Raw genomic sequence first — 27,374 nt, 5'->3', positions numbered from 1 at the left:
ACTTCAAAGTGTCAAAAAATTAATGTCAACGTCTTTGTCGCCACTAGATATCTTCCATCAATTTTTTTGAATGAAACGAAACTTGAAAGGTTTTGGAAATATTTTTATCATTGAAATATGAAATTGGCTATTTTTATGTTTTATTCGGGCTAATTACAGTCTGAAATGTACTGAAAGTGTTTATAGCAATTGTTGGTTAAAAAAAAAATATATTTTCAAGGTTAGTCTTGGTATTCGTAGTAATTTATGTTCCATTCACCTGACAACAGCAATATATCTAAAAAACAATCAAGGAAACTTATGATTGCCCCGCGATATAAATTTGATATTAAATTAGATATGGTGCGGTAATCTGGACACTTATCCAGATTACTACACCCTGTTTACCAATCACAACTTATACTCTTGTAAGTAAATACTAACTATTTCATTTGCTCTATATTTCTCTGTGAAAGGAAGAGTAAAACATGCTTGAATTGAAATCAAAGAATATATTTTATAAAACAATGTTGTTGGATTTTTATCATGTCTTAATATTATTTAATACTTAGGGTTGTATATGAATTTTAAGTGTAGATGAAAGCTAATTAACATACTGTCTGTATTATAAATACACCACAATAACTTTAGTTATGAATATACTTTAATTTTCTCCAGTTTCACATATTTATCCTCAATTCCAGGACTAATCATGCTTAAACTGAGGAGTGTCTATTTAGCGGTTATAGCATTTGCCACAATATGGGTGTTAACTGCTGGAGAGGATCAGGCACCTGGAGTGTCATCAATGCCCCCTACACATGTAAGTTTAAAAAGATATAGAACAGTTATTTAATAAAAACTGATTAAGCAGCTTGTGCTTAATATCAGTCCCAGGTCAGAATTTTTGAATGTATAATTTGAGTCTGATGGAAGAAATCAATATTTCTGATTAATAAAAAGCATATAGCAATTGAATAATAATTCAGTGACCAAACTGATATATTATTGCTATTTGAAGCATTTGGACAGAAAAAAATATTTAACTTTGGCTAACATTTAATTGACTTTTAGTAAACTTAATTTATTAATTTCCACTGATAGTTTCTAAAATCTGAGATTAGTTTTAAAATATAGCTCCCTCTCAAACTAGATTTTAATTCACCTCAATTACAGCTGTCGCCTGTTAGATGTGACAATTTTACTGGTAACATGTTTTACATTTGACTTTTTTTGGAAGAAAAATGCTAACTTAGCCTTCTAAGAACATTGGTGTCAATACAAGACAATACTTCATATAGGGCCACTACTTGTAACTGTAAAGTGCAAATTCAGTCCCACACTATTATTCTCAGCTCAACGCTGTAGCTCAATACCAGCTCCTTCCACTTAAAACCTATTAAAATTGTTAATTATCAGTCTCTTTTTGAGCAGATCTCTTGTGTTGCATAGAGATTTGGGGTCTTCCTGTATCTTCATCACATTTACCAGAATTGTTTGGATTAATAGCACCAGTTGAGTTTCATGATTGGATCTTGAGAATATGAGATTCAACCCATATCACAATTGTGCCGAAAACTCAGCTGTTTTAAGACATTTTAGGCTCCGCACTATCCCTATGTGGAGATGCCTGTCAAGATATTTCCAGACCAATATGACCTACAAGAAAAGAGCTTACCAATTCTTACAAGGCTAGGCCAGTAATCAATAGAGCCATCTGCCTCATTGCCCCCTGTACTATATATTATAATTGTATTTTTTTAAAAACTTATTTCTGTTGATTACTACTAAGGAAAAAGTGGAACAATTATGTTTTATCTAATCGAAACTAATTTACTTATTGAACAAAGATAACTAAATGACTGTGATTTTGAAAATCATGATTTGTTAACATTATTTTAATTATTACATTATTTTTACAGATAGATTAATTGTTATCTTAAATTAAATTTATTTCAAGATAGTTTATATGTCCTCCATCATTAATTTTGATAAAAATCAAATTACTTAACCATAAGAAAAACATTATCACATACCGTATAGTAAAGTTCCCCAAAATCTCAGCTCGACCGTATTTCGTAAAAAAAAATTTTTTAATTTCTTTTTTTCTTAAGTATTTCCGAACCAATTCGACTTAGGGTCCTTCAAGAAAAGAGCGTACCAATTCTTAAAAGGCCGGCAACGCACTCGCGAGCCCTCTGGCATTGAGAGTGTCCATGGGCGGCGGTATCACTTAACATCAGATGAGCCTCCTGATCGTTTGCCCCCTGTTCTATATTAAAAAAAAAATGTTATACCCCTAATATTTTATTTTTGAGTCATATTTCTTGTTTTTTATTTTTTTATGATAAAGCATACAAAAATACATACAACTCTTAACTTTATCCTTCCACGATCAAACCTTATTTTTATTTGTTCATTAAAAACTTGTGACTTGACTTCGACGTTTATATAGAGAATTCTAGAGAATAGAAAATTCACAGAAAAACCTTAAAAGTTTTCCATACCGTAAAACCAAACAGTCTCTGGTAGTATAGCACTATGTTCCATGTTGGTTCCAAAAGAGATGAAATTAAGTTCGCGGTGGTAACTAGTATCAACTTAACATCTACGTGAAATTTTTGTGGCTCCCGCAAATAACCAAACCCAATAGGTGTTTTAGTGGCGCTAAAGCTATTTTATATGACTGACATAATATGTAAAGACTCGACTTTTAATGATAATTAAAGTGGCAACTGAAATCGAACTTTCGCTCGATGCTCGGAACACCTTAATATTCGCTATTCGCCTGTGCTCCATCCCATCCGCAGTTGCAGTCAAAATGGAGGACGTAGTGGTGGTGGCGACTGACTTGTAATGTAACATTCAACGGGATTCGCCAAAAAACCGACAGCTGAGTGGCGCTCGGCGCCCGTTTCGACCTGCTCGGCTGACATTAAATTTTATTATAATAATAAATATACTTAGGGCCTGTTTCATAATGTCCGGATAAGTTCCAAATAAGCTATTTGTTACTTATTGGTATGATAAATAGTATTTTTGCGTTTCACGACTGTCAGATAGCGCTATACGTCATGAAAATCGAAGTATCTTATTCGGAACTTTTATCTTTCGAATAATTTATGTGTTGCATAGCTATTTGGCACTTTATCCATACATTGTGAAACAGGCCCTTAATATTCGACTTGTAAAATTCGATTTCAGTCGCCACCATTAGATTTATGAATGTGTTTTGTAAATAGTTTACTAGTCGTCTGTGTACACTGATGGAACTAAACGTCTAGTTCTTAGACACGCAAATTGCCACTCTGTATCACCGTGCAAGTGCTAATTGCGCGTATAGAAAAATTATAAATTGAATAGGGTTTGAATACACGAACGTAATTGAATTTCACAATTCACCGCTTGGCTAACTATGCGAAATGTTAGGTTTATTTTGTGTTCGTTTCGTTAAAATACATCATTGATCAAAGCCACAGATTAACGAATTGCATGGATTTATATAAATAAAATGATATTATGTCACTCATATTTTTTAAAATAGCATGATGTCTCATAAATAATACTTGTACTAATGATGTCACCATCATCTTATAGCGGTTAATATGATGCGATTTGTATTTCAAAATAGACTTCAGTTTCGGTGATAGCCATTAGCTAAAAATTTCTGTCCTGCGAAATCTTTCCAAAAAATTCTGATTTATTATTATTGTTAGGAAGATTATGTTTAAAGAACTTTACATGAGAAACTTAATATTATACGAGCGCGATACACGTCGCCATTAGCCGTCCCAATTTTAGTCTATGTTTACTCTAACATGCATCTTTAATGCCTTTTTGAATTTGTCAAACGCGCCAGTATTGCGAATTTTAGACGGTAATTGATGAAATAATTGCACACCCTCATACTGTATAGACTTTTACAAATAATTTGTACGCGGCTTTAACAAGTTTTACCTGTAGTTGTCTGTTTAATTTTTTTGAATGATAAGCTACTATAGAGAGAGAGTTTAAAAAAAAATTAAGATACAGGTTAGCACCTAATACGATACAATAAACTTATAGTTGAATTTATAATTCAGATTAAAGAAGGAATGAGAAAAACAATATTTGCGTACCTATTAATAATAGTAAAATATTATTTATATATATTAAGTTTAATTTGTGAAAAGGTAGTGATTAGATTAGTGATTAAAGGCTGATATCTCAATGATTAATGTAAACCTCGGCATTGACGTTACCAGACATAAGATCGTTTATTGATAAGCGGGAACTAAAGCTAATTTATTTCGTTTTGTAATAATAAACATAGTATAGTGTTTCGCTGGAAATCCAATATGTATAACGAACACTTGAAATGCTGTTAGAAACTCTTGCAACGGTGAAGCGATATTTCCACTTTGTTAGAAAGAAAATTTTCACTATCGATTTAAATCTTCTCAACCTGTCTTATGCTCGAAAATTATTCTTCTTGTGCAACAGTTCAATTCTACAAATTGTGTTTTGTAGAATTTATTAAATTAAAAACCGTAAATTATTAATAAGTTAGTTGGCTCTCTGCCCCATGACATATTGAACTGTCAATGTAGAGCACATAGAGAAAAATAACGCGGGAAAATGAGATCAATCATGGTTTTTGATAAACAAATGCACGGGTTTAAAAATTGAATTTGGAATTTCTAACCAAAGAGGAGATATTTGAAGTCAAAGTGGCCAGTACGCCAATTTAATATGTAAAAATTATTTGTTAACAAATATGAAATTTCACGTGTGTGTACGTGTTTATTTTTCTGTGCACATAAAACTTATCTACGACAAAACTATTATCTGAGGTCAAGCTAGAGATATACATTGAACTATTTTGTATTCAATGTATACATTTTAGAAATTACCCCTTGTTTATTTATGATATCATCACCCATTAGGTCTCCTCACAGCCTGCCTCCCTATGGCGCCACACCCCAGGGGATTCACTCCCCATTGGCCATGGAAATGATTAAACGACTGATGTTTCGGGGTATTTCCGTTGAATTGTATATTACTATAGCTCTACTGAGTTTTACAAATTCGTAGCAATTAGAGAGATTTCGATTTTTTGAAAAAAAATCTCTGTTCAATTACTTGTCAGTTTTCCTACGATTTCAGTACTTTTCAAAGTTATGATAAAATTGAGAGGAACTCTAAAGGGTTTTTAAGTCAAACAAATCATTGACGTATGGAAGAATTTATAGCATCGTTTCTTAAGCGGTGTCGCGATTCTTGTGGGGGTCGAGTTTGTTTTAAAAGGGGGTCGCAGTAATAAATTTAAACTGACGGGGTCGCAAGACCTAACTTTTTGTCTTTTTCGTGGGTCACGACAAATGGTTGAGAATCGATGATCTATAGAGATATATGTAAATGGAGCTATCGAAATAGCGCAGGCACTTATTAGCAAACAAATTTGTGGCTAGGCTTAATTGTATTGATTAAAAGAGGTTTTTTAAAATAAATAAATGATCCGTAAAATGGTTGGACAAAGCTAGTAATACGATTTTCTATTTCTTTTTTTAAAACAAACCAGTGGTGATACAATCTTTGTCGGTCTGGGCTTCATTTCTTGATCTGTTTCATAATCAATCTTGTGGATGATCAGCTTCCTGTGACACACGCCGTCCTCTTATCGGTCTAAGGCAACTTCGCGAATCAATCGAAATCGAATCTACGACCTTAAGGATGTGAGTCATAAGTTGATCACCGCTTATACTACACCAACGACTAAAACTTCCATATTGTCTATGTCACGTATTTAACGTCTATTGTGTTAGAATTAACCGCAGCGACATATACATTGTTCTGGTCCGCGCGGGGAAAAACCTTTTTATTTCTGTTACAGTGTCCTTTCACGGTGTATTTGTAGATATGAAAACATAATATGGAAATGTGTAGTTTTCATTATTTTTTCCACATATCCATTTTCTTATTGACTGCCAAATTGTAGGCGAGTATCAATTCAAAGTAATTACTACATTTAATTAAAATTAAATCTGGAACTAAATCTCCTTCTGTTGTCTATTCTTCAGAGTCCAAACACAATTGGACAGAGAGGAACGAAGAGTTGTTTTGTTTAATATATGCTTGGTTAAAGTAGTTGTAGGATGTTGGCCTAGTGGATTAAGCGTGACTCTTCTTGAGTTTGTGGGTTTGAACCCCGGTTTTGTACTAGACTATGTGCGCATTTATCCATACTAAATGCGTACTTGCCTATTAAGAAAAGTAAATGATCACCAATATAGTTGTAGTTGTACGACTCTCATCATTAAGGTCGTAAGTTCGATCCCCGGCTGTGCACCAATGGACTTTCTATATACGCAATTAACATTCACATCGTAAGGAAACCGGCTTGCCTTAGACTCAAAACGTCGATGCCATGTGTGTGTGACAGGCACAGGAGGCTGATAACATAATTGCCTATCAGATTGACAAATGATTATGAAACAGATACAGAAATCTAAGGCTCAGATCTAAAAATGTGGTACCGCCACTGTTTAAATTTTATTTTAAATGATGTCCAAATATAAACAGACATATTTCTGTATGTCTGGTTGCCAAGATAAGGAGACTGGTTTTTTGAACGGTCTTGTAACATAATGTAATATTTATGTGCTAACTTTTATATATTATATTACGTTTTTACGCTATGATAATTTGTTGTTCAAACAAATTTTAGCGCCGTGATAATTATGAATGCAAACAAGGACACGCCTAGTTTAAATATTTCGGCAAAGTCTGCATTATGTGTTATGTACTCTATTCCATTTACTCCCAGTCTAAATGGTCTGTCAATGTTAACTAATGTAAGGAGTTGATGAAACACTAAAACCATCATCAACATCACCTTCTTTATTGGATCTAGGCCTCCTCCATCTTCATCTAGTACTCCCTGCACTGGCCTCTACACTGGGAGTTTCTTGACATCCTTGACGCGTCAGTCCAGCTACTCTGTGGGCGGCCGCGCGGTATTTTGCCCTGCCGATGTCACTTTTCAAGGAGTCCATAAATTTTGTCCATGCGCGCTTAGTGGCCTGGCCACCGCCACTTAGATGGCGATAGTCTTTTCAACGTCACTCACGTCGTTCTTTTCACGATGGCCCCATGTTGTTCTCTATTCCACTGCGCGACTGTCAGGTTATAGAGACGTCATTTTACAGTCAGTTAGACAGACCTATAGAGACGTCTCCCCGCATTATATCACATTAAGTTTATGTTATTATATTTAATATTAAGCCGTCCGAATGAAAGCTTCCTTCAATTTTGTACCTTTATATTTTTTTAACAATGAAAAAATATTGATTAAAAAAAATTCACAGTACGAAAAACATATACATAAATGAGATGAAGACGGAAATGATGAGGGCACGCATTAACTACTAAACATAATAGCTATTAAAAGAATTGGGTCAAGGACTCAAATTAACACGCGAGTAAATTCTTACATATTATTAATATTTTTTTAATTTTACCGTAAGGTGGTTATGTAAACTTAGATTAAATTTATTATAAGTGTTAAAAAAAACATGGAGAAATGAAACAAGAAACACGAGCGAGTACAAGAAGTTCATAAATAATTACAGACTAAACTATTAAATCTAAAATTACGAAATTATTAAATCCTAAATGTAAAAAAAATATAAATAAACATACATTCGAAAGAAAAAACCACACAAAAATTTTACATAACTGTTTTGTAATGTAGAATTTACCAGATATGTGAAATAAGCAAGTTTCAGTATCGTGATTGTTTTTTATGAAAATTTTTAATCTCTACGCATGTAGTAGGTACACATGCTCGTTTGGGAATACATTAAATAAAATAGAGGTTCACGAATACGGAAATACAGGACTAAAATTATTGTGTACAGTTTCGTCTGATTGATGTGTATGTCGCAGCCTAGTCTCTTAACTAAACAGCGCTTTTTAACTGTAACGCGAGTATGCGGCTAATAAGGCCGCCTGATGCTAAATTCGTATTTTTTTAACCATCTGCAATGAGCTTGACGATTTTATCAGATTTTATGATATGATTGTAACGAGAATGTAATGTAACCATGCCTTCTGCTAGAGGACAAATTGTTTTTCATTATTTTATTATTCTTTATTACTTAAGATGTCGTATGGAACATGGTGTATTGGTTGCAGCTCCTTACAAACGTGTAAAAGAAAAAACTGGGCGATTAAAAAGAGGGGCGGAGAGTTTATTGCTAGTTCTTCTCTTCCGTTCTACGACCTTGATTTGAGAACTGGCAGTAAATTTAAAAATAGAAGCATTCAATGTATATTTCTTTTTTGACGTTTATAAGTGTACATTATGTTACCTACATGAATAAATTATTTTTGAATTTGATTTCGGATCTGTTCTTCCGCCATCCACTTCTCCCCGGCAACCTTTGTGATGTTATCAATATTCTGTTAGAAAGACATAGAAAGTATTCCATATTTATTTTAATTTTGATGATAAAGTTTAAATGTAAATATTAATTTAATTCAAAGATGACACCATTTGTCGCATACTGCTGCTAACTGATAAGAATGAGAAATTAATTTATTATTAATTATACTAAACATCTGTTATCACGTGAAATTTTTGATGATATACATGTTTTTCAAGTCGGTTAACATTGAATGGGAAAAAAGAGCAATTAACAAAATATTTTTTAAATTTAATTTTTTACTTCTTAGTTTTATTAATATTTTTTTTATTTTAGTGTAAAATTTTAATTAATAGTTTTAATTTTTTTAGTGTAAAAACAAATAGGTAGGTCTACCTGAACAGAAATTTCGTCAATTATTTGTATTGTAATAATTGTGTAATATAGTGTGGAAACGGGGTTACCTCAGACCCAAAAAGTCGAGTCTCATTACTTGCCTATTTTGACTAATGATCATGAAACAGATACAGAAATTGGGCCCAGAACTAAAATAGTTTTTAGCGCCACTGGTTGTTATTTATTGGTGTGTGTATAGGCAGAAGCCTAGAGTCGGTTAAAATTGTGGGAATTTTGTATTAGGGTCGTCGTAAAATAACCTACAAACCTTTGGATCCCCATTTAATTCGTGGTTAAAAGCTCTAATAGCTACGACTTAATGTCGTACCTGTAAAACTAATACTGTTATACCAAGGATTGGGTTAGCTAATAAATTAGCTCCTTTTACCTCTTGTACTCGTATCTTTGACAATATTTTTCTAAGTTCTCATTTATGTTTCCCAGTTTTTAAATCACATATTTTAGTCTAATAATTCTCTTAGTAATAGTTATTATGCATGCTGTTATTGCCTAAAGGGTGAACATTTAGGTTTTATGATTATGATAGGCCTTATTCAAATCAAATCCAAATCATTGATTCATTTAGGTAACACGATGTACACTTATGAGCGTCAAAGAAATACATTTTAAATGCATTAAGCTTCTAATTCTACATTTAATGCCAGCTCAAATCAAGGACTGAAGAGAAGAACTGGCAATTAACTCTCTACCACTCTTTTTAATCGCCAAGCTTTTTAGTTACACTATGTTTGTAAGGAGCTGCAAACGTTACACCATGTTCCAAATGACATCTTAAGTAATTAATAATAATGGAAAAATAAAAACGACTGTCCTCTATCAGCAGGAGGCATGGTGAAATAGGCACACGCAAATAAATGACACCCCCAAAAGGCTTAAAGTAAAACGATAAATTTTCCTTTTCAAACCGGTATAAACCGCTTTAGCGATATGATTCTGGATGCGTCACTAAATATATAGTTTTAAAATACATTTGTATGACAAAGCAAAATAAGCTTGCCGGCGAATAATTATGTATATTTTTACTAACCATTAACGCTCAGGTATATATGAAGTAATTTCTTGATATGCCTCGTCCTAGGTCTTTCGTAACAAGCTAGATGTAATATTAAAATTCCTACTGCCGCCAAGTGTACTTGGTGACTATTAATAACATGGCCCGTTAGCACTGAGTCGATACGATATTTTGTCGTATCGTATCTATATCGACGATATTATATATAGTTTGAAAACATCGAATGTATGTTTATTTAACATAAATTACAACAAAAAACAATTATACTAACGGTACAGTCAAACAAAAACAAAAAACATTTACAAAAGTCAAATAATTCGGCTGTGTTGTGTGATGGGTTGTTAGTCAGGGTATGTACGTGAGGGTGTGTATATGGTGTGTTCTCATGATGCAGGTTAGCGCTATGGATATTCTTAATGCGTTAGTGTTCATGTGATTTCAATAGATTTGCACCTATACGCGTTTTTTGTTGTATGTACTATGAAAAATTCGATTTCATATCCCGATTAGGAAAACTAACTTCTTTATCGTGATATGATTATTTTTCCATGGACATCTGGTACAACTAATATTAACAGTTGGATTATATATTTTTTGGTATAAAATCGAAAAAAAACAATTCCAATTCAAGGTCGCATTAATGCAAGTTTTAAAATATAGATGTGTATCAAGATAATGTTATCATAATAATAGATAAACTTGACGTTTGCGACTTATAATTGAGTAGTAATTAAAAAATTATCTATTTTATAATTTTTATTCGATACATTTATTAAATTTGCCTTTTCTGTTCTTTGTGGCTTCTTCTTCATTACATAACGCATAGTTTTTGCCGCTTACGATATCATCAACCTCAATACGACAAAGTGTGAACAACCGTTCGGGTATTCCTTCAAAACATCTAGTCTGCCCTCGTATCGTTCAGCGCTTGGTCGCGTGCAATAAAATGATAAACTATATTCCACTTATCTGATGTTATCAAGATAAATTTATCATGAGATGTGTTTTTAGTGTCATTGTGCGTTTGCGTATTCGATAGTCTGTGGTCAGTGAAATTGGCGCGTTCTCTATCTAAATATTGGCGCGAAATTTGAAATTGAATTTGGAACGATGAATTTCACGGATATTGTAACGGTGACTAGTGAGATGTTTTCGACAACTGTCCTACCGGATTTGATGTCGACGGATTTTTTTACGACTTCGGATTTTTCGTCGATGTCGGATTTTGCGTCTACGGATATAGAGTCGACTACTGATTTTGTTCCTAGTACGCTGCCTCCGGAGACCGGTATAAGGGAATGGTTGTTGGATCTCGTCGTTAAGGTTTGCGTTTCTATTTTATGGCGTCTTAATTTAAGAATTATTAAATATCCCGAGTTTTAACTTCCATTCTGAGGATACTCCACCCTTTAAAATTTTATTAGCTCCAGAAATAATTGTCAAAACTAGTGACAGAGGACAATCTGCCCTAAAACGGTTGCTAAACAATAAGGATACCTTTTTTTTAAATACTGTTCTTTGTTTTGACGCTCACTTACCTATGTTAAAATCCAATACGTTTCTGACAGACGAGATTCGTACCTAGTGCCTTCAGAATGAGATTTGTCATACATAAAGTCTCTTCTCTAAAAAGTACATAATCACATTGCTATTGTATTAATTTATGACCCTCTAAAAGATTCCCAAGGTGTTTAAGATAAACATCTATTGTTACTCATAATAAATACTTGATATTGTTACGACGACAATTGCCTACAGTTTGCGGCTAAAGTATTATAACTAGTCTGGCCATAAGTTCTGTTACAAATGGGAAAGCATTTTTTTTAACCTTTTAATTATTTTGAATTTGGAACACGTATATTATATTAAAAACTTCTTTTGATTTTGCGCCATTTCATACTGTTTCGTATCAGTTATTATCAAATTACAAAATTAAATGGGGTGTTAAATAAAATAGGATTGAAGTGATCGCTTAGCGTAGGAGCCGTTGGTCATATTCCAGACACCAGACTAAAGATAAGGATACAGAACTAAAGATAAAGAAAGGTATGTTCGTATATCGTTCTATCGAAAGATACACACACACAAAAGATACATACAAGAACACTTCGTCTGTCGAAGATCAAAAAACATCGGGGCGGCCGCGTGCTCTTAGAACTACAAAGGATGTTAATGCTGTTAAAGCCAGAATTTGCCGAAACCCCATTAGGAAGCAAAAAAATCTTATTGCGAGAAATGAGGATCTGAAGCTCGGTGCTTATCGTCGATATACAGGACATGTCCTAACGCCCGAACCCAATAATTAATCCACAATCTTAGATTATTTTCAATCTGAAATCAGACCGTGATAGTGGATAATCTCCTATCTGCATCCCAATAAACAAACCTTCGGATAGATAGCAATCTCTTCGCTCTTTACATTAACATTACAATCTTAAGATAGGGACATCTCATCTCTTCAAGGGACAGAACTACATTCTTATGAAATACAAAAAATAAAACAAATACCGATAAAAGTGTGCCAATAACCAGTCGACGGATTGTAATAACTATCTGTCGATACACGCTATCCATGGTAGGTAGGATCGGTGTATGTGGATATAGACCTTTGTATGAAAATGACCATCCAACTGTGCCAATATCCTATCTAAAGATTTTAACTTACACCAGTTTTTAAAATATGTAATTAAAAACCTATTGGATATGTTTTAAACATAGACATGTATATTTTAATAATATTTGTACGGTTTCATTTTGTTTATTTAGTTTTCAAATGACTGTAAAGATTGAAGAGATTGCATTCTATAAATAGGTGATCGATCGACTGTCACGGTCTGATCTGAGATTGCTTTCAATCTGAGATTGTGAATTAATTATTGGGTTCGGGTTATTGTTATTGGAAAATCCTGCTATCTCAAAGCAAAATATCGTTTGCTCGGCTGCTCGTAGCTATAAACACTCAAAAGTATATAGGGTGGTATATCTCGGTATATAGATTTAAACAAAACTTAATTAGAACAAACAATGTGACAATATTTAACGATGATTTCATGGAAGTTAAAATCTAGTAGGTTGAGGAAAATGAAGTGTAACCTGGTGTTGCTAGTAATACTCTTGAATTATGCATGATGGCAACAAGGTCGTAAGTGCAATGCACTTGAATCTAGGTTTAGTATTCAATTTCTTGCTCTTAGTTTTATTTGTCACACAAATATTGTAAACAGTTGGTATAGGAGGCAGAAGACCTACGTATAATCAAAGGATAGCTATACAGACTTATGTATTTGTCCGTCAGAATTTTATATTTGGACTAATTGGTCTATCTATCGTATTAAAAAATAACTCCTTTGCGTTTTTGAAGTTGCTATACAATAAGTGGGGCTCTCTTATTTTTACTGATTCTGTTGTTAGAATCGATAATCAATAGTTGTCGATTGTCATATGATGCGCGTGCGCATAATCTACAATGGTTTCGAGTACCCGACTAAATGTTCAAGGATGGTCACGTCACCAAGTTTCGAGCTAAGGTTATTCCCCAGGTGTTTTATTTATTTTACTAACATGCTCAAAAGTTAAAGAATTCAAGTTTACTTTAGGAAGTTAAATTATTAAAAAAAATGTGCAACAATAAAAAATATCTATCTAAATTCAGACAGACTCTTCAGTTTTTAATACATTGTTAGACAAGACTAATAAAATGTAATGTTTTTTTTATCATTGTTTATTTAGCTAATACCGTAATTTTTGCTAAAATGATAATAATGACTTTTCATTAAAAATAAATAAATAGAGTTAAGTTTGATGACGGTTGTTAGAACTTGGATGGATGTTCACATCGATGAAACTCTTTGTTTTAAGCTGGGTGTCAAATAGTTAAAAACCTGAGCTTGTAACTAACTAACACACAATTATAGGTGGGGTTACGATGCAATACTAACGTAAAACTAACTTGAATTATTCAATAATTCTTAAATCTTTAGTAAAACATCAGTTATATATAATTTTTGTTGCTATTGTATATGTTATTTGTTATTAACTAAAATATACAAGCTTTGCTTTGATGAATTGATCTTTTGTGATGATGAGTGCTTTAGTTAAAACTGTGCAAAAAGATAATACGTTAATGATATTTAAAATTATGTTTGAATTGTCAGATAGTTTATCTTATCCTAACAGAGAAAGGATTATTTTCAGTTATCATCTTGTATATTGAATAAGATAATCTATACGTGAACTGTTGCATGTAGACAATTCGTTAATCTGACATGATCTCACAGAAAGTAATGTCAAAACCGGTGTTGCGTGTTTGAGAAATGTCGAAGATAAAGAATTAAAGACATAGATGCCAACAAAAACATAACTTGAAAACAAAGTCTCCCATGCAGTTCTTCTACTGTAAAAAGTTGTGAGAACTATGTAATAAATACCAAATTGGTTAATTTAATTTAATACTAGCGGCCCGTCCCGGCTTCGCACCGATGGACATTTATTTTTAAAAACATAACTTGTGTGTTTACATGCGTTAGAAGATATACTTCTTTGGCGTAGCAAAATAAAAATATTTAAAAAAATTGTATTCTACGTTTGCTGAAAAAACAACAATACCTACAAAACATTGAAAGTTTTATAATTCACTTTCTAGCGAAATAAAGTTTTTTTTATATCACAAAAGAACTAAAATTACTATAGCTAACTTCGTCGGCTTTTGTGACGGTGTCGCGTCGTAAAATTATCTCTCATCATTTGTCCATAACACGCCAAAAGAACTATGACTTCAAAAATTTTGTAGATATTGATATGTTTTTTTACTAGTATATTGGACATTATTGAGTAAGAGTCCTAGACATAACCGATCACAAACGCGGCTAGCTTGTTGTTAAGTGTGCAAGTAGTCACTCAGTTGTCGGGTTTTTAAGAATTGAAAATTTCTTTTCTGCAAGGCTTCAACTTAGTTGACTTAGGTCCTTTTATAGAATACTAGCTGCTTCCGCGAACTTCGTTTCTCCTTAATGCCTAGCCTACCTTTTTCGTACATGCCAACATGGAACATTTTGCTATGCTACCCCCTTTTTTATTTTTTGGTTGATTTTTTACACCTTGTGTCCGAAAAACCCTAATATCTTACGGAACCCTATTTTTGTTTAAAATTAAATATAGCCTATATTACTCGTGGATAATGTAGCTTTCGAATGGTGAAAGAATTTTTAAAATCGGTCCAGTAGTTTATGAGCCTATTCATTACAAACAAACAAAGTTTTCCTCTTTAAAACATTAGTGTAGATGAAGGCAAAATAGCATCGCATCTCGTGGTCACCCATTTTAGCACCAACAACAATGCACCCAGCATTGCAGATCTTTGAAGGAGTATGGCCTTTTAAAGAGTTGAAGGTCGTACCTCCCAGGGAAGACCCCTCACCAGGTGTCTATCCGAAAGTTGATGCGCCAATGAATTGTCTTGTGAATCGAACTGTGGAAGATTTTCAGCCATCACGGTTTCAATACATAAATGTGCAAATATGCGTACGTTGTACGTAACTACGATTTATTTTCTTTGGGATTTCAAGGTTGGAAATAATCCAAAAATAAATTTTAGAAATATTAATAGTTTTATGACGTCAGAACTTTTTATCTGGCTTTATGGAAATGAAGCTTGCATATGACCTCAATATAGGTTGATGTTTAACGGCGATTATGTAAAGATTTGGTAGATCTTATTTTGTAAAGATTGTTGTTATTCTCAATCACTTTTTAATGTCTCTCAATGAAACGCGCAGGTGACTCACTGATGTTTAGCGATACCGACGCCCACGGACACTCAATGCCAGAGGAATCGCGAGTGCGTTGCCGGTCTTTAAAGAATTTTTACGCTCTTTTCTTGCGGACCCTTCGTATTTTTTCTGAAATACTTCGGTTCTTGGATTAATCTGCTGCTGTAAATCAAACAGCACAGGTAATTCTGTAACTTTAAATTTCGTAAGCAATTACGAGATTCTCTTGATATCCGTAGCACTGATTCGCTTTGAGTTTATTGCGGTTGAAAAATGCATTGAAATCGGGGTCGCAATCGCAAACTTACAAAATACCATTGCAGATGCTGATTATAACTGCCCCACGCATAAGCAATGGAAACCCATGAAATAGGAGTTTAAATATTTAAAAAAAATTATACAGTTAAATAAATATATACTAGCCTTCACCTGAAATATAGACAATACGGTATAATTACTCTTAATTGATTTATAAACACCAGAATCAGGTATGATTATGATGGCTTAGGTGAGGTAACAATTGGTTTTAAACAAAGTTGCTTAGTTCTAATAATTAAATACTTTATTCATGTAGCATACAAAGAGCATATTTTATTTTATTTATTTATGTATGTATCGTTACGTTTAAAGAAAAACAGATAACATAAAAATTATCAGTATTGCAACGGGCGGAATTTTCGCTAACAAGTGATCTCTTCCAAGCAACACTATTAAGGAAAAAAAAAACTAAAAAAACATATGATGGACAAAGTGCAATAAATGTATAACTTCACAAAAATATATATCTTATATTTAAAATTCTTGTGTCGAGGTGTTTGTAGTTAAACTCCTCCGAAACGGCTTGACCAATTCTTATGAAATTTTATGTGCATATTGGGTATGTCTGACAATCGAAAATCAAAATCACACAAACAATCAAAAAAATTCATTAAACTAAGTAATGCCTCATTCGACTGTATTGTGTGATGGTGTGAAACTAAGGTTGTGAGGGTGTCTCTGTGCTCATGATGCTTAATAAAACCAAATATATCTTAAGTAAGGATAAGCCATATTAAAGTCACTCCTAAAAACAATTTGCTATTGGATTATCTGTGATGGCAACAAACGCTCTTGAATCTATGGTGACGCGTGTTCTTTTTTCAAACATTCCTGACCTTGACGCGATCCAAGCCAGACGTGACGTAAATGGGATATAATCTATTTACAAAAAAGTTTACGTGAGCATCGCAATTATATAGTCGTGATATATGTATATAAATGGAAATATTCTTCAGTTCAAATATTAAAGGCTGCTCTGCCTTACAAACAATTTGTATCTATGCTGGCTTTTAAGCTTGGCGATTAAAAAGAGTGGCAAGGAGTTTCTTGCCAGTTCTTCTTGCCCGCTCTATGTCCTTCACTTGCGAACTGGTAGTAAATGTAAATTTAGAAATGAAATACCTTTAATATCTTTTCTGTTGACGTTCACATTTCACAAGTGTACGTATATGAATTGTTATTTACGGATTGAGTTATTAATCCGCTGTAGGGAAAGTAGGTAGGTCTGCGATAGATATCTGTAAAAGGCATGCTTACTCTCTGGCATCAGTTAATTAATTAATTTATTTATTAAGTCAACAACATCATATATATTACGAAAGCTACTGATAATTTTATAAAATCTTCTATCTAATATGTACGATACATATATTGTCATAAGTTTTGCTAAAAATAGAAATTAAAAAAAATACAATTAAAAACATAAACAAGATAAGATAATTACAAAATAAAATAAAATTACAAAGAATGTTGGTACTTAAAATAGAGAAAAAAAATCATCAGCAAAACAGCGAATTATGTTAGCTATTTAGCGTACCTACAGGTTTGAGAAAGGCACCCAACAATGCTATTTCTAAAACCGAGTTTTAGTTAATGTAATCTTTTAACGATATAATAAATGCTATAAAAATAATCCGCTTTATCTCGACTTCCCAGAGATTATTTAAGATTCAAAATAACTTTCAAAAATAAATAAATTTCAAAAATCATACTCTTTATTGTACCTGTTACAATGAAACAAAACATTAAAATAGATTATTCACCTTGAATGAATAAGTGAGTTACAGGCAGTGAGAATGACCTCATTTTCCTCTGATAAGCGTGAAACTAAATAAACTTAATATAAATACTTTAGTGAAATTGTGTCGTCTTTGTTTTGAAAGTAACAAAGAAATATTTTAATCTGTTGTTTTAGATCTTAACACGAAATAACAATGTTTTGTTTAAAACACTATATTTATGCATGTTTGGCTCTTTGGCCAATTTGCTTCCAGGAACCACTCTTATAATAATTTTGATTTTATAAGTTCAGCATATACTTATAATATAAAAATTATAACAGCTATCAGTCGTATTCTACTGATAGTGTTTAAAATAGGAACTCTGTTTATATACTATTCCCTACTCCGACTCGAAGATGGTCACTTCGGGTAGATGTTCGAGTCAATGCGTAACAATCGTACACAACCGAACGAGTTAAATAAGCAACTATTGCACATGCGCACTTGTAGCAAGAATTTGTTGCATAAAAAATGTTTAGAATTTAATGAAATAAATATTTAAAGCTAACTAACCCGCAAGAAAAATAATTACACACAATTCCTCGGTTTGAAAGATAGCCGTAACTACCAAACCTACGAAAGCGGGAATACGGAAACGGATTCTATATAGAATATATATGGGTGAAAATCCAGAACTTTTAAAAACATAGTAATTGATTTAATATCTGTTATTTTCAGAATTCAGCAGTCAAAGGCGGCTTCTGGCAAGGTTTCCTAGCATCACTGTCCGTGGTTATTGTGTCAGAATTAGCGGACAAGACATTCTTCATAGCTGCAATTATGGCCATGAAACATTCTAGAATAATTGTCTTCTGTGGTGCCATATCGGCGCTTATATTTATGACTGTTCTCTCAGCAGCCTTTGGCTGGGTAGCCACAGTTGTACCACGAGTGTATACGCATTATATAAGTGCGGCACTGTTCGCCATATTTGGTCTGAAGATGCTAAGAGATGGATGGAAGATGGACCCGAACGAGGGTCAAGAAGAGTTAGATGAGGTGCAGACCGAATTGAAGAGGAGAGAGGAACAGGTGTGTTTGAAGCTAGTATGTAGACGACTTTTATTTAATACTGTGTTGTCGTAATTGTTTGTGAACGTTTCAAAACAGTTTTAACTGTTGAAAGGGCCCCTAGTCGATCCATAGTAAAACCAAGAATTAAAGTCAAAATTCTGTTTTCCTTGCGACTGGTTGCTGGCGGCTTATTACTACGAGTCTAGAGTATAGATAAATTAGCTGTGATAAATATAACTGTCATGCTATGAATCTCGGTTGTACAATTTGCAGAACTACCTTATATATTGGATAGGATTATTTTTCTTTGACCAAAGCGAATTTAACATACAGTAATCATAGTTTGTATATGTCGCGAATATATATTTTGAGACTGAATACCTAACAGCCCTTTTAATATCACTTTGGCCGCTAAAAGCACAAGTCGACCGTGGTATAATGAATTTTTATAATTTGCGACTAGAGGTCCTAATTGGGAAATGTCATACATCATCAAAACGAGAAGACAGTATTATCATTATCATTGTTCTTGTTTAATGAAATTTTTTTCAGTCATATAATACTGGTTTAATATATAGTACGAAATCGAGGTTGGTGATTATGACCGAGTAAAAGTCATGGTTAATATATAAACAACTACTGCTCTTTGAATTCTATTAATTTTTGTCTATGGTAATATCATAATAAAAAGCGGTAGATGTCGCAATGATTGATAGGATTTCTACTGTATCTATTTGTGAAATTGACATTTGACATTGACACACTATAAGATCGCTCTTGGTGTATCTTATCATATTGACAGAATTGTCTTTATCCTGATATATTGTAAAGTTTGATTGTTATCTGGATATTTCTGACGTAACGATTAAAACATTATTAACTTTAAAAACAATTGATCGTTTACACTTACCTGTAGGGCTATGTTTTCAGTGTTTCATATTGAAAATTATTTCACTGAAATGTTTATTATTATTTATTCATGTAGGTTAACAAGTACACTTATGAACGTCAAAAAAAATTAAATTAATTGTAAATTTACATTTACTGCCAGTTCTCAAATCAAGGGCGTAGAACGGAAGAGAAGAACTGGCGATAAACTCTCCGCCACTCTTTTTAATCGCCAAGTTTTTTCATTTACACAATGTTAGTAAGGAGCTGCAACCATTACACCATGTTCCATATGACATCTTGAGTAATCAAGAATAATAAAATAAATTAAAAACAAAGATTTGTCCTCTAACAGCAGGAGGCATGGTGAAATGGGAGCACGCACATATATTTTCCTAATTAAAGATTTTGGCCTTGGTTTGATTTGCGTGAAAATAATGCAAATATTTCACCAAAGACCTTTGAAGAGGTTTTGCAATAATCTATTTCTAGTGCAACTTTTTAAATGTAGAAATTCTTGAAACATTTTTGCGTGGATGTTCGTTTATTTAAGTTCGTGTCCACTGCTGGACATAGTCCTCTCACACAAAGACGCACATCTTAGTTGAAGAATCTTAGACAATGGTTTGGTCAAAGCACTAAGTTACTGTTCAAAACTACGTCGCTAGAACATACATTTTCAGCGGATAACAATCACAATGAAGTAGAAAGTAAAACTTATGGGTATTTCTTATCATTCGAGTGGCGTTTATAAAGTATGATTTTTTTTACATGTCAAGAAAATTATTTCACCCAGCCAATCCTCGATTTTCGTATTATGTACAATAGTCTTACAGTAGTTTCAGGAAGTTTCTATACTTTTAGCAAATAGTATCGTTATCTTGCAAAAAAGTAATTAGGTGAGAATGACTACATCAATGTTTGGGCGTAAACAAAAATTGAAATTATACAGTTCTTACTTTCTGTCTGCTACAATTTCTTTAGATAACAAATGTTGAATTCCTTGTGATATTAAAAATACTATGTATTATAAGCATGGTGTACGCAGGGTTCCCCAAGTCCGTCGAAGACTGAAGACTCATCGGGAAGACCCCAAAGCCCACAATTAAGTCGGGTTGATTCACAGGCCTCTTTGAACCCTAGAACACCTGAGGCGCGAAAAACATCTAGACCCAAATCACTTATCTTATCTGACAGTCCTAAATCGTCTGAACGCCAGGTTCGCTTCAGCCCAGAAGTTACAAAATCTGATGTAACGTATCGAATTCCCAATGGCAAATCGCCGCAAGAGCAAACACCAGGTCATGATGATCAGGAATCATCCCAAAGTAATCCGAGGCAGAGACTCTCCAAAAAGGACAGAATAGAATCGATCTCTCCCGAAAGAGATAGTGGAATAGGGTTGAAATCACCACAAAAAGCAAAAACAGAATATATATCGCCTGAAGGTGAAAGTCATACGGGATCAAACACCCCCGAAGCGAATGTAACGGGTCAGAAATCCGAGCTGCAGTCCCAAGTCTACCCTGAAGATCCCCAAGCCGGGCCTTCGAATCGGCCCGAAATGAGGGTGAACCTATATCATATTGCCTGGCAGTACGAATGACACATTAGTTTTTTTTTATTTAGCTTTTTCTAGGTTTTATTTAGCATCACCATCATTGCCTTAGTATTTTAGTTAAAGGAATTCAGCATTTGATATATATGTATATGTTGTAGCACCATGTACTCGATTTATATTTGCTGCCAATTTTAGAGCCTATCTTACGTCGGTAAACTTTCATTAATGCACTATATTTAATTAATATATCTCAAAATAATATTTCTTTACGTCCTCAAAATATAAGTCATATACCTGACAAGCAGTTACATCTTCATCATCAATGCTCATACAGCACCCGGCTTTTTTGAAAGAATTGTAAATGTCACAGCCAACTAGCTTAATAAGCTGTTTAATTGGCGGTATAGCCTTTTAAATTTAGAAACAGCGCATTTTAAAAAGTGGCCTGAAACATATTATTGCTCAGTTGAAACAGCTAGGCAAATAACTTGGATCGATGACGTTTCATTACTCGCCTAGATTCTTGACTGTTAATTTAAATTTAGTTACACTTCCTGCCACCTAGCGGCTAGTATCGAAACTCGTCAAACTGTCAATATAGCGTTGGTAAATGGTGGTGTTTTCCAAAGTTTAATGAAGAACAATTAGTATAATCGACGACAGTGTACTGTAGTAATGATGTGAATTTATCTGTTACTGACTCAAGCAATTTAATTTGTTTTTATGTGAGATGTTTTATCTTTTTTATTTCTGTCACATGGTCACTCTATTATACGAATGTCCTAAGCCAGCCTTAAATGTTACAAATGCTACGACTATATATCTTTCAGGCCGCTAGGTAAACGGCGCTTTTTGGTTAAAAGGCCAGGCTCTTAATTGAACGGCTAATTAAGCTAGTTGGCTGCGTCTAAATAAGAGAACATGGTCATATCTTTAGACAACAGCTGATGGGTCATGTTAAAGTTCATGACTCCGTGGGTGAATGACCTGTGTTAGTAAATTCACATTTTGATAGTCAATTATTTTTAAACTCATTTGAATATTAATAGTTTTTATTTTACATTTTGTACTCAAGGTACTTTAATTTATTAAATATTGCGATCGCGATTTATTTATAAGAATGTTTAGTTCAGAAATTGGCAGTATATGTACAATATTTATATTATGTATACGTACTGAAAATCTTATATATGTATATAAGTTAGTATAATCAAATTCAGTTGCCGCGATTCCGTTCGATACGTTCAGGATATTATTATCGTAACAAACTTCGCACTTATAACATTAATTTCTATGTTTTTTTTTCGCATTACAATTTATTCATTCGTTTGCGCTTAGCGTCTGGGTCGGACTAACGAAAGAACAATAAACAATATTTATTCGCTAAAATATTATGGTGGCACAAAATTGTTTTAAAAGATAGAATTTTACATAGAATATAATATATTACATTACATTATAGTCACTTGGTAATTTCGATTTGAAATTTTGTGGTAGTTCATAATTCTAGCGTTAATAATATATCAATGCGATCTAAAAAAAGTCACTATTAAAGTGTGGTCCCTATTATTTGTAGTTTCGTTAGTCATACTTGGAATACCTATTATAGAGAGTATTTCGTAGTCTTAAAAGTATTTTTTATATAAATATTGTATACTTCGAATTTCATTTGTTTAAATTACATACAATATATATTATTTATGAAAATTATTTTTCAAAACTTCTTACTACAAGAAATAAGGTTACTCTGTTGTTCATGCAAGATTATAGACTACGTTATTTTATTTATTCAGAAGTAGTCTTACACAAATACATATTATACAGGGAAACGCTTACACAATATACCATAGTGCACAAACAAGAGTTATTGTTTTGCGTGCATAAAGGATTATTGTTCCTTCTATACTCTATAGAAGATACTACATTAATAAAGTTTTTAATTTCAAAATTCAATAAACCGTGGTTTGACAATTTTCATACAAATAAAAAACCTTCTAAAATGCTTCATTTGAAATTAAGTTATGTATGTCTAAAACATTTGCTAAATACGAAATTGTATATATATATACTTTGAAACCATTTATACTTTTAATCTATTTAATTATTTTTTGTAGTAAGTTGTTGGGGCTTTAAATGTGTTTTTTGTTACTAATTTAATGATATTAAAAGAAAATTTCCTTTCTAGGAAGACAAAGAAGAAACAGCTGAGATGTTGGAGCAAGGTCTAGCAGAGAGACGAAAGAGACGTAGTGCCGTCTATAAAGTATTATTGCAAGCGGCAACTTTGACATTTTTAGCGGAATGGGGAGATAGATCGCAGCTGGCAACAGTGGTGTTGGCCACGAGAGAAGATGTGTTTGGAGTCGTGGTGGGAGGGTCACTGGGTCACGCCCTTTGTACGGGATTGGCTGTGATTGGTGGAAGAATGGTGGCGCAGAAGATTTCCGTTAGGACTGGTGAGTTGGTTTTTGCGCTCTTCTATAATGACATCTTACGACATTTTTCACACGAACGGTTATTAATAATTTCATTCAAACAAAACAATTTTAAGCTCTATGGTTCATAGTGACTTTGAAATTTTTGTTTTCTTTTGTCAGGGTTGGTTAAATTTTCCAGTGACTACTAAAACGAAATAATGGCGCGTTTTTTGCAATGTCAACTAAACATACTCAAACGAAGAGCGCCATTGTTTCGTCTGTCATTTTACAGCATTACCAACATAATGTGTCTCTTAATTAAACAATGCATATATATTTGCATATTTTGGCAAAGTTTAAGTTGAAAAAATTTGTAATTAAAAATAATAGTAATTGTGCCAACAAAGAATTTTAAAGAAGATCATATAATGATTATATAAACTTTTTTTAAATTCCTTTGTACACAGATTAAACTTTGCCAGCCAGTGACATTTTTAAACATTTGTATTCGAACTCTTTTGTGATTTACTGTTTATTATAAAAAAAGAGAAATTATTATAATTGCACTGTTTTTTCAGTGTAAATTCATTTTGAAAACAGAAATATGTAGTAGATAATATTGCAAAGTTCTTTTCTTAATGATGTAACTTTTTTTTTCAGTGACAATAATCGGTGGTCTAGTCTTCCTGTTCTTCGCTGTGAGTGCACTAGTGATGGGCCCCGGCGAGTAAAGACTTTTAATCAATATACATGGTGCTCTCAAATGTTATTAGACGTCTAAAACGACGATCCTAGGGTAGACTTGTGCGTGCGTGTTTGCATTCACTCATTTCATTTTTATTTTGTTGAAAAATAAGATAGACATTCTGTACTTTTTTAACTCTCTCTCTCTTATTTATCTCTGTGGATTTTTTTTGCCAACAAAAGTAAAATTTGTTACGTCATTTCTTTTTTACGCAAATAATATAGACAATACACTAATGATTACTGGCGTTTGTGACGTAACAGTGTTGTCATAATAAAAAAGGAAATAGTAAACTTCAGCTACCTCATATCTAATGTTTAAATGAATCCTGAATAATTCAGCATTAAATTATTCAGGGTTTTGTCTCTTTGTCTTAAATGGTATGTACGCTGTGATGAAAAGAGACATAAGAACTTTAGTTTTAACGTTACAATTTGACGAAGAAAGTTTAATATATTATAAGGTTTTACTTTGAACCTTAGCCACACCCGTTGTTACAAAAAATGACGGTAGTTTACAAGTACTTGAAAACTACCCACATACATTGCAAAACATGGTAATACGCATTTATTTTTAAATTACTTATGTGATGGTTGTTGCACTGTTCTAACGTAACTTACCTGTCTCTTTCTCTCTAATTGTTTATACTGTAATGAAGAGACAATACGAGTTCATAATGTCTATCTTAGTTGACTTCGTCTAGGGTTCCTGCTACGTTATTGCCTGTAGATTAGGGATGTAATTCACGAAATGGCGGACAGATATATATAAACAACGTAAAATTTTAAAATTAAAACCTGTCACGGATCTGTGGTTAAGTGTAGACTCGGCGTCTATGACTCCTGTATGTCAAAACCCAGTAGATTTTAACGTGCAGGAGTCAGACTTAGTGTTACGAAGGCCGAAGTATAGAGCTCACTTAAATCTAGTTTCTGCTGACTTTTCAGTTTTCGCATTTCGTCACATCTATACAATTTGTATTGTTTGTATATCTGTTTGCGTCTGGTTAAGATGACTTTGGCTCGCCTTATCTAATGACTTCGAAGATTGAAGGATTAAAGACGAGCCAATTATAAAATATGCGCAAAGGCAATCTAAATTACTTTGTTCTTCAACCCGATAGTCTTGTCTTGCTTGCTCAAATGATACTCCATCGTCGAGAGTTCTACTCTTGGACTACGTGTTGTTCAATCAGTGTATTTGAATTTTGATTTGTACTCATCTGTAGGATTCCTCTTAGTGTGGTTACTAATAACGGTGTATATGGACCCAGCTGCCCCCTGAAGTATTTCCGAACCAATTCCACTTTGGGTCCTTCAAGAAAAGAAGGTACCAATTCTTAAAAAGTCCCTTCTTGCGAGCCGTCTGGTAATATGATTGTCTATAGGTAATATGCCTGTCCTGTTATGTAAAAAATGGTTATTATAATTGAAACTGGATGTTCCATAAAAATCAATAGAAGATTCACCTTTTTCATCGAAGCGAAAATAGCATTTGAATAGGTCTAGTCGTTTAAAGAAAAACACTTTTTAACGGATTATAGTTATGTATTATTGTATTTAAACTTTTCTGCAGCTGTAATACTTTTTGACATTTAACACCTTTGTCTTCAGTCACCGTGACCACGCACGCGAAACGTCGGTTTAAATTTAAAATTATGTACAAATCATTATAAGTTTAAATACAATAATACATAACTATAATTCGTTAAAAAGTGTTTTTCTTTAAATGTGTAAAAGTTATGTTAATAAAAGACAATACTAGGTCTAGTCGGTTTGGAGAACATTATCTGTACTGAGTACTACATAGATTAAGAGTCTATGGTAGCCCTTAATGTCAATGTCATACGACTGTGACAGTCTAATTGTCTCTTAGACCTATGAGTTTGCGCATATTATTAATATAGTGTTTTAATAGATAAAATGTAAATAATGTAAAATATGACAGCATTTTATTATTATTAGTCGAAATAAATAGAAATTGTACTTGCGCCCGCCGGTAATTACGATCAATTAAAACCAATAAAAATTGCTCAAATCGTTTTGGTATAGTATTTGTTCACATACAACACGTAGATATGAGATTTTTTTATATATATATAGAAACTAATTCGATATGTCAGCTATGTTCGAAAAATTCAAATTTTTTATATTTAGACACGGTAAACGCCTCAAATCAACTTACTTATATTTAAATGAAAATAACATACACCCAAGTGTCAGTCACAGATGACTATCTATATATTTGGCGGCCTAGTATCAATGAGATTTTGATTTCGGGTATACTGTCAAATGTAGCAATAAACATATAAATCAACTGTATAATTCCCGCAATGTGATATGTATAGGATGATGTTAAAATAGTGTAAGTACAAATAAATAACTTAAGTCTATAAAGCACACGTTGACTTGGCTCTTAGGAATTCAGAAAGACTAAGTCTGACTCACTTACGTCAAAAATTTGACTTTGACATATGGTTGTCATAGTTTGGGCTAAGTCTAAATCATATATTTTGAATAGATTCATCGAGCTTTTTAATTATTATGTAGAGTTTAACAAAACGAGAGAAGAATAGAGATGCAGTTTGAGCTAAATTAAATAATTGGTTTGGAAGCCTGGAATGCTGAGTCAAAGCAAAGTAAGCTCTATAGATTTAAGCATGTCGCTTGTTAAGTTGTAAAAAGTATTATTTTTATGTATTTAACGATTTTATTAAAACATATTTTAATTTTGTTTCTTTTATTTTAAATCCTGGTTGAATGTTTTGTTACGTTCGAACGTTGTTTGTTTGACTTGGGTGGCATCCCCATCCACACTAAAAATGAATACATTTTATATGATAATCGATCATTTATTAAAACACCGTGAGTATGAGAGGGAATCCCCGAATTCTACTTAGAGCTGAGCTAGTGCTAGTAGAGGAATCGCTGAAATAAAATAAATTTTTATGCTAGCTTTTTTTTTTGTAAATTGTTCTTAAGTTGAGAAACCGACTGGGTGACACTCGGTGCGTTCGTTTCAACGGTATGGTGGCCATGTTGGCTAACAAACCGCGGCTCAGCCAAGTTT

General features: G+C 33.0%; 1 protein-coding gene across 4 annotated transcripts; it reads left to right on the top strand.

The window, feature by feature from the left end:
• The first annotated feature begins 65 nt into the window (after positions 1-65).
• Positions 66-27,034, top strand: LOC111002036 (transmembrane protein 165). Of its 4 annotated transcripts, none has more exons than XM_022272131.2 (5): positions 66-220; positions 684-802; positions 18,359-18,727; positions 23,329-23,599; positions 24,221-25,594. In XM_022272131.2, the coding sequence occupies exons 2-5, from the start codon at positions 692-694 to the stop codon at positions 24,289-24,291; spliced, it is 822 nt and encodes a 273-aa protein (XP_022127823.1). In that variant the 5' UTR covers positions 66-220; positions 684-691; the 3' UTR covers positions 24,292-25,594. The 4 variants fall into 4 exon arrangements, 3 of the variants coding, with proteins under 3 accessions (XP_022127823.1, XP_022127822.1, XP_022127821.2); XM_022272130.2 differs by lacking the exon at positions 66-220 and adding an exon at positions 254-407; XR_006750872.1 differs by lacking the exons at positions 66-220; positions 684-802 and adding exons at positions 10,644-11,136; positions 26,070-27,034 and having other exon boundaries at positions 24,221-25,807.
• Positions 27,035-27,374: the final 340 nt, after the last annotated feature.

This window comes from Pieris rapae, chromosome 20, assembly GCF_905147795.1.
Source record: "Pieris rapae chromosome 20, ilPieRapa1.1, whole genome shotgun sequence".
Lineage (NCBI taxonomy): Eukaryota > Metazoa > Arthropoda > Insecta > Lepidoptera > Pieridae > Pieris > Pieris rapae.
This window is presented reverse-complemented; position numbering and strand designations above follow the sequence as displayed.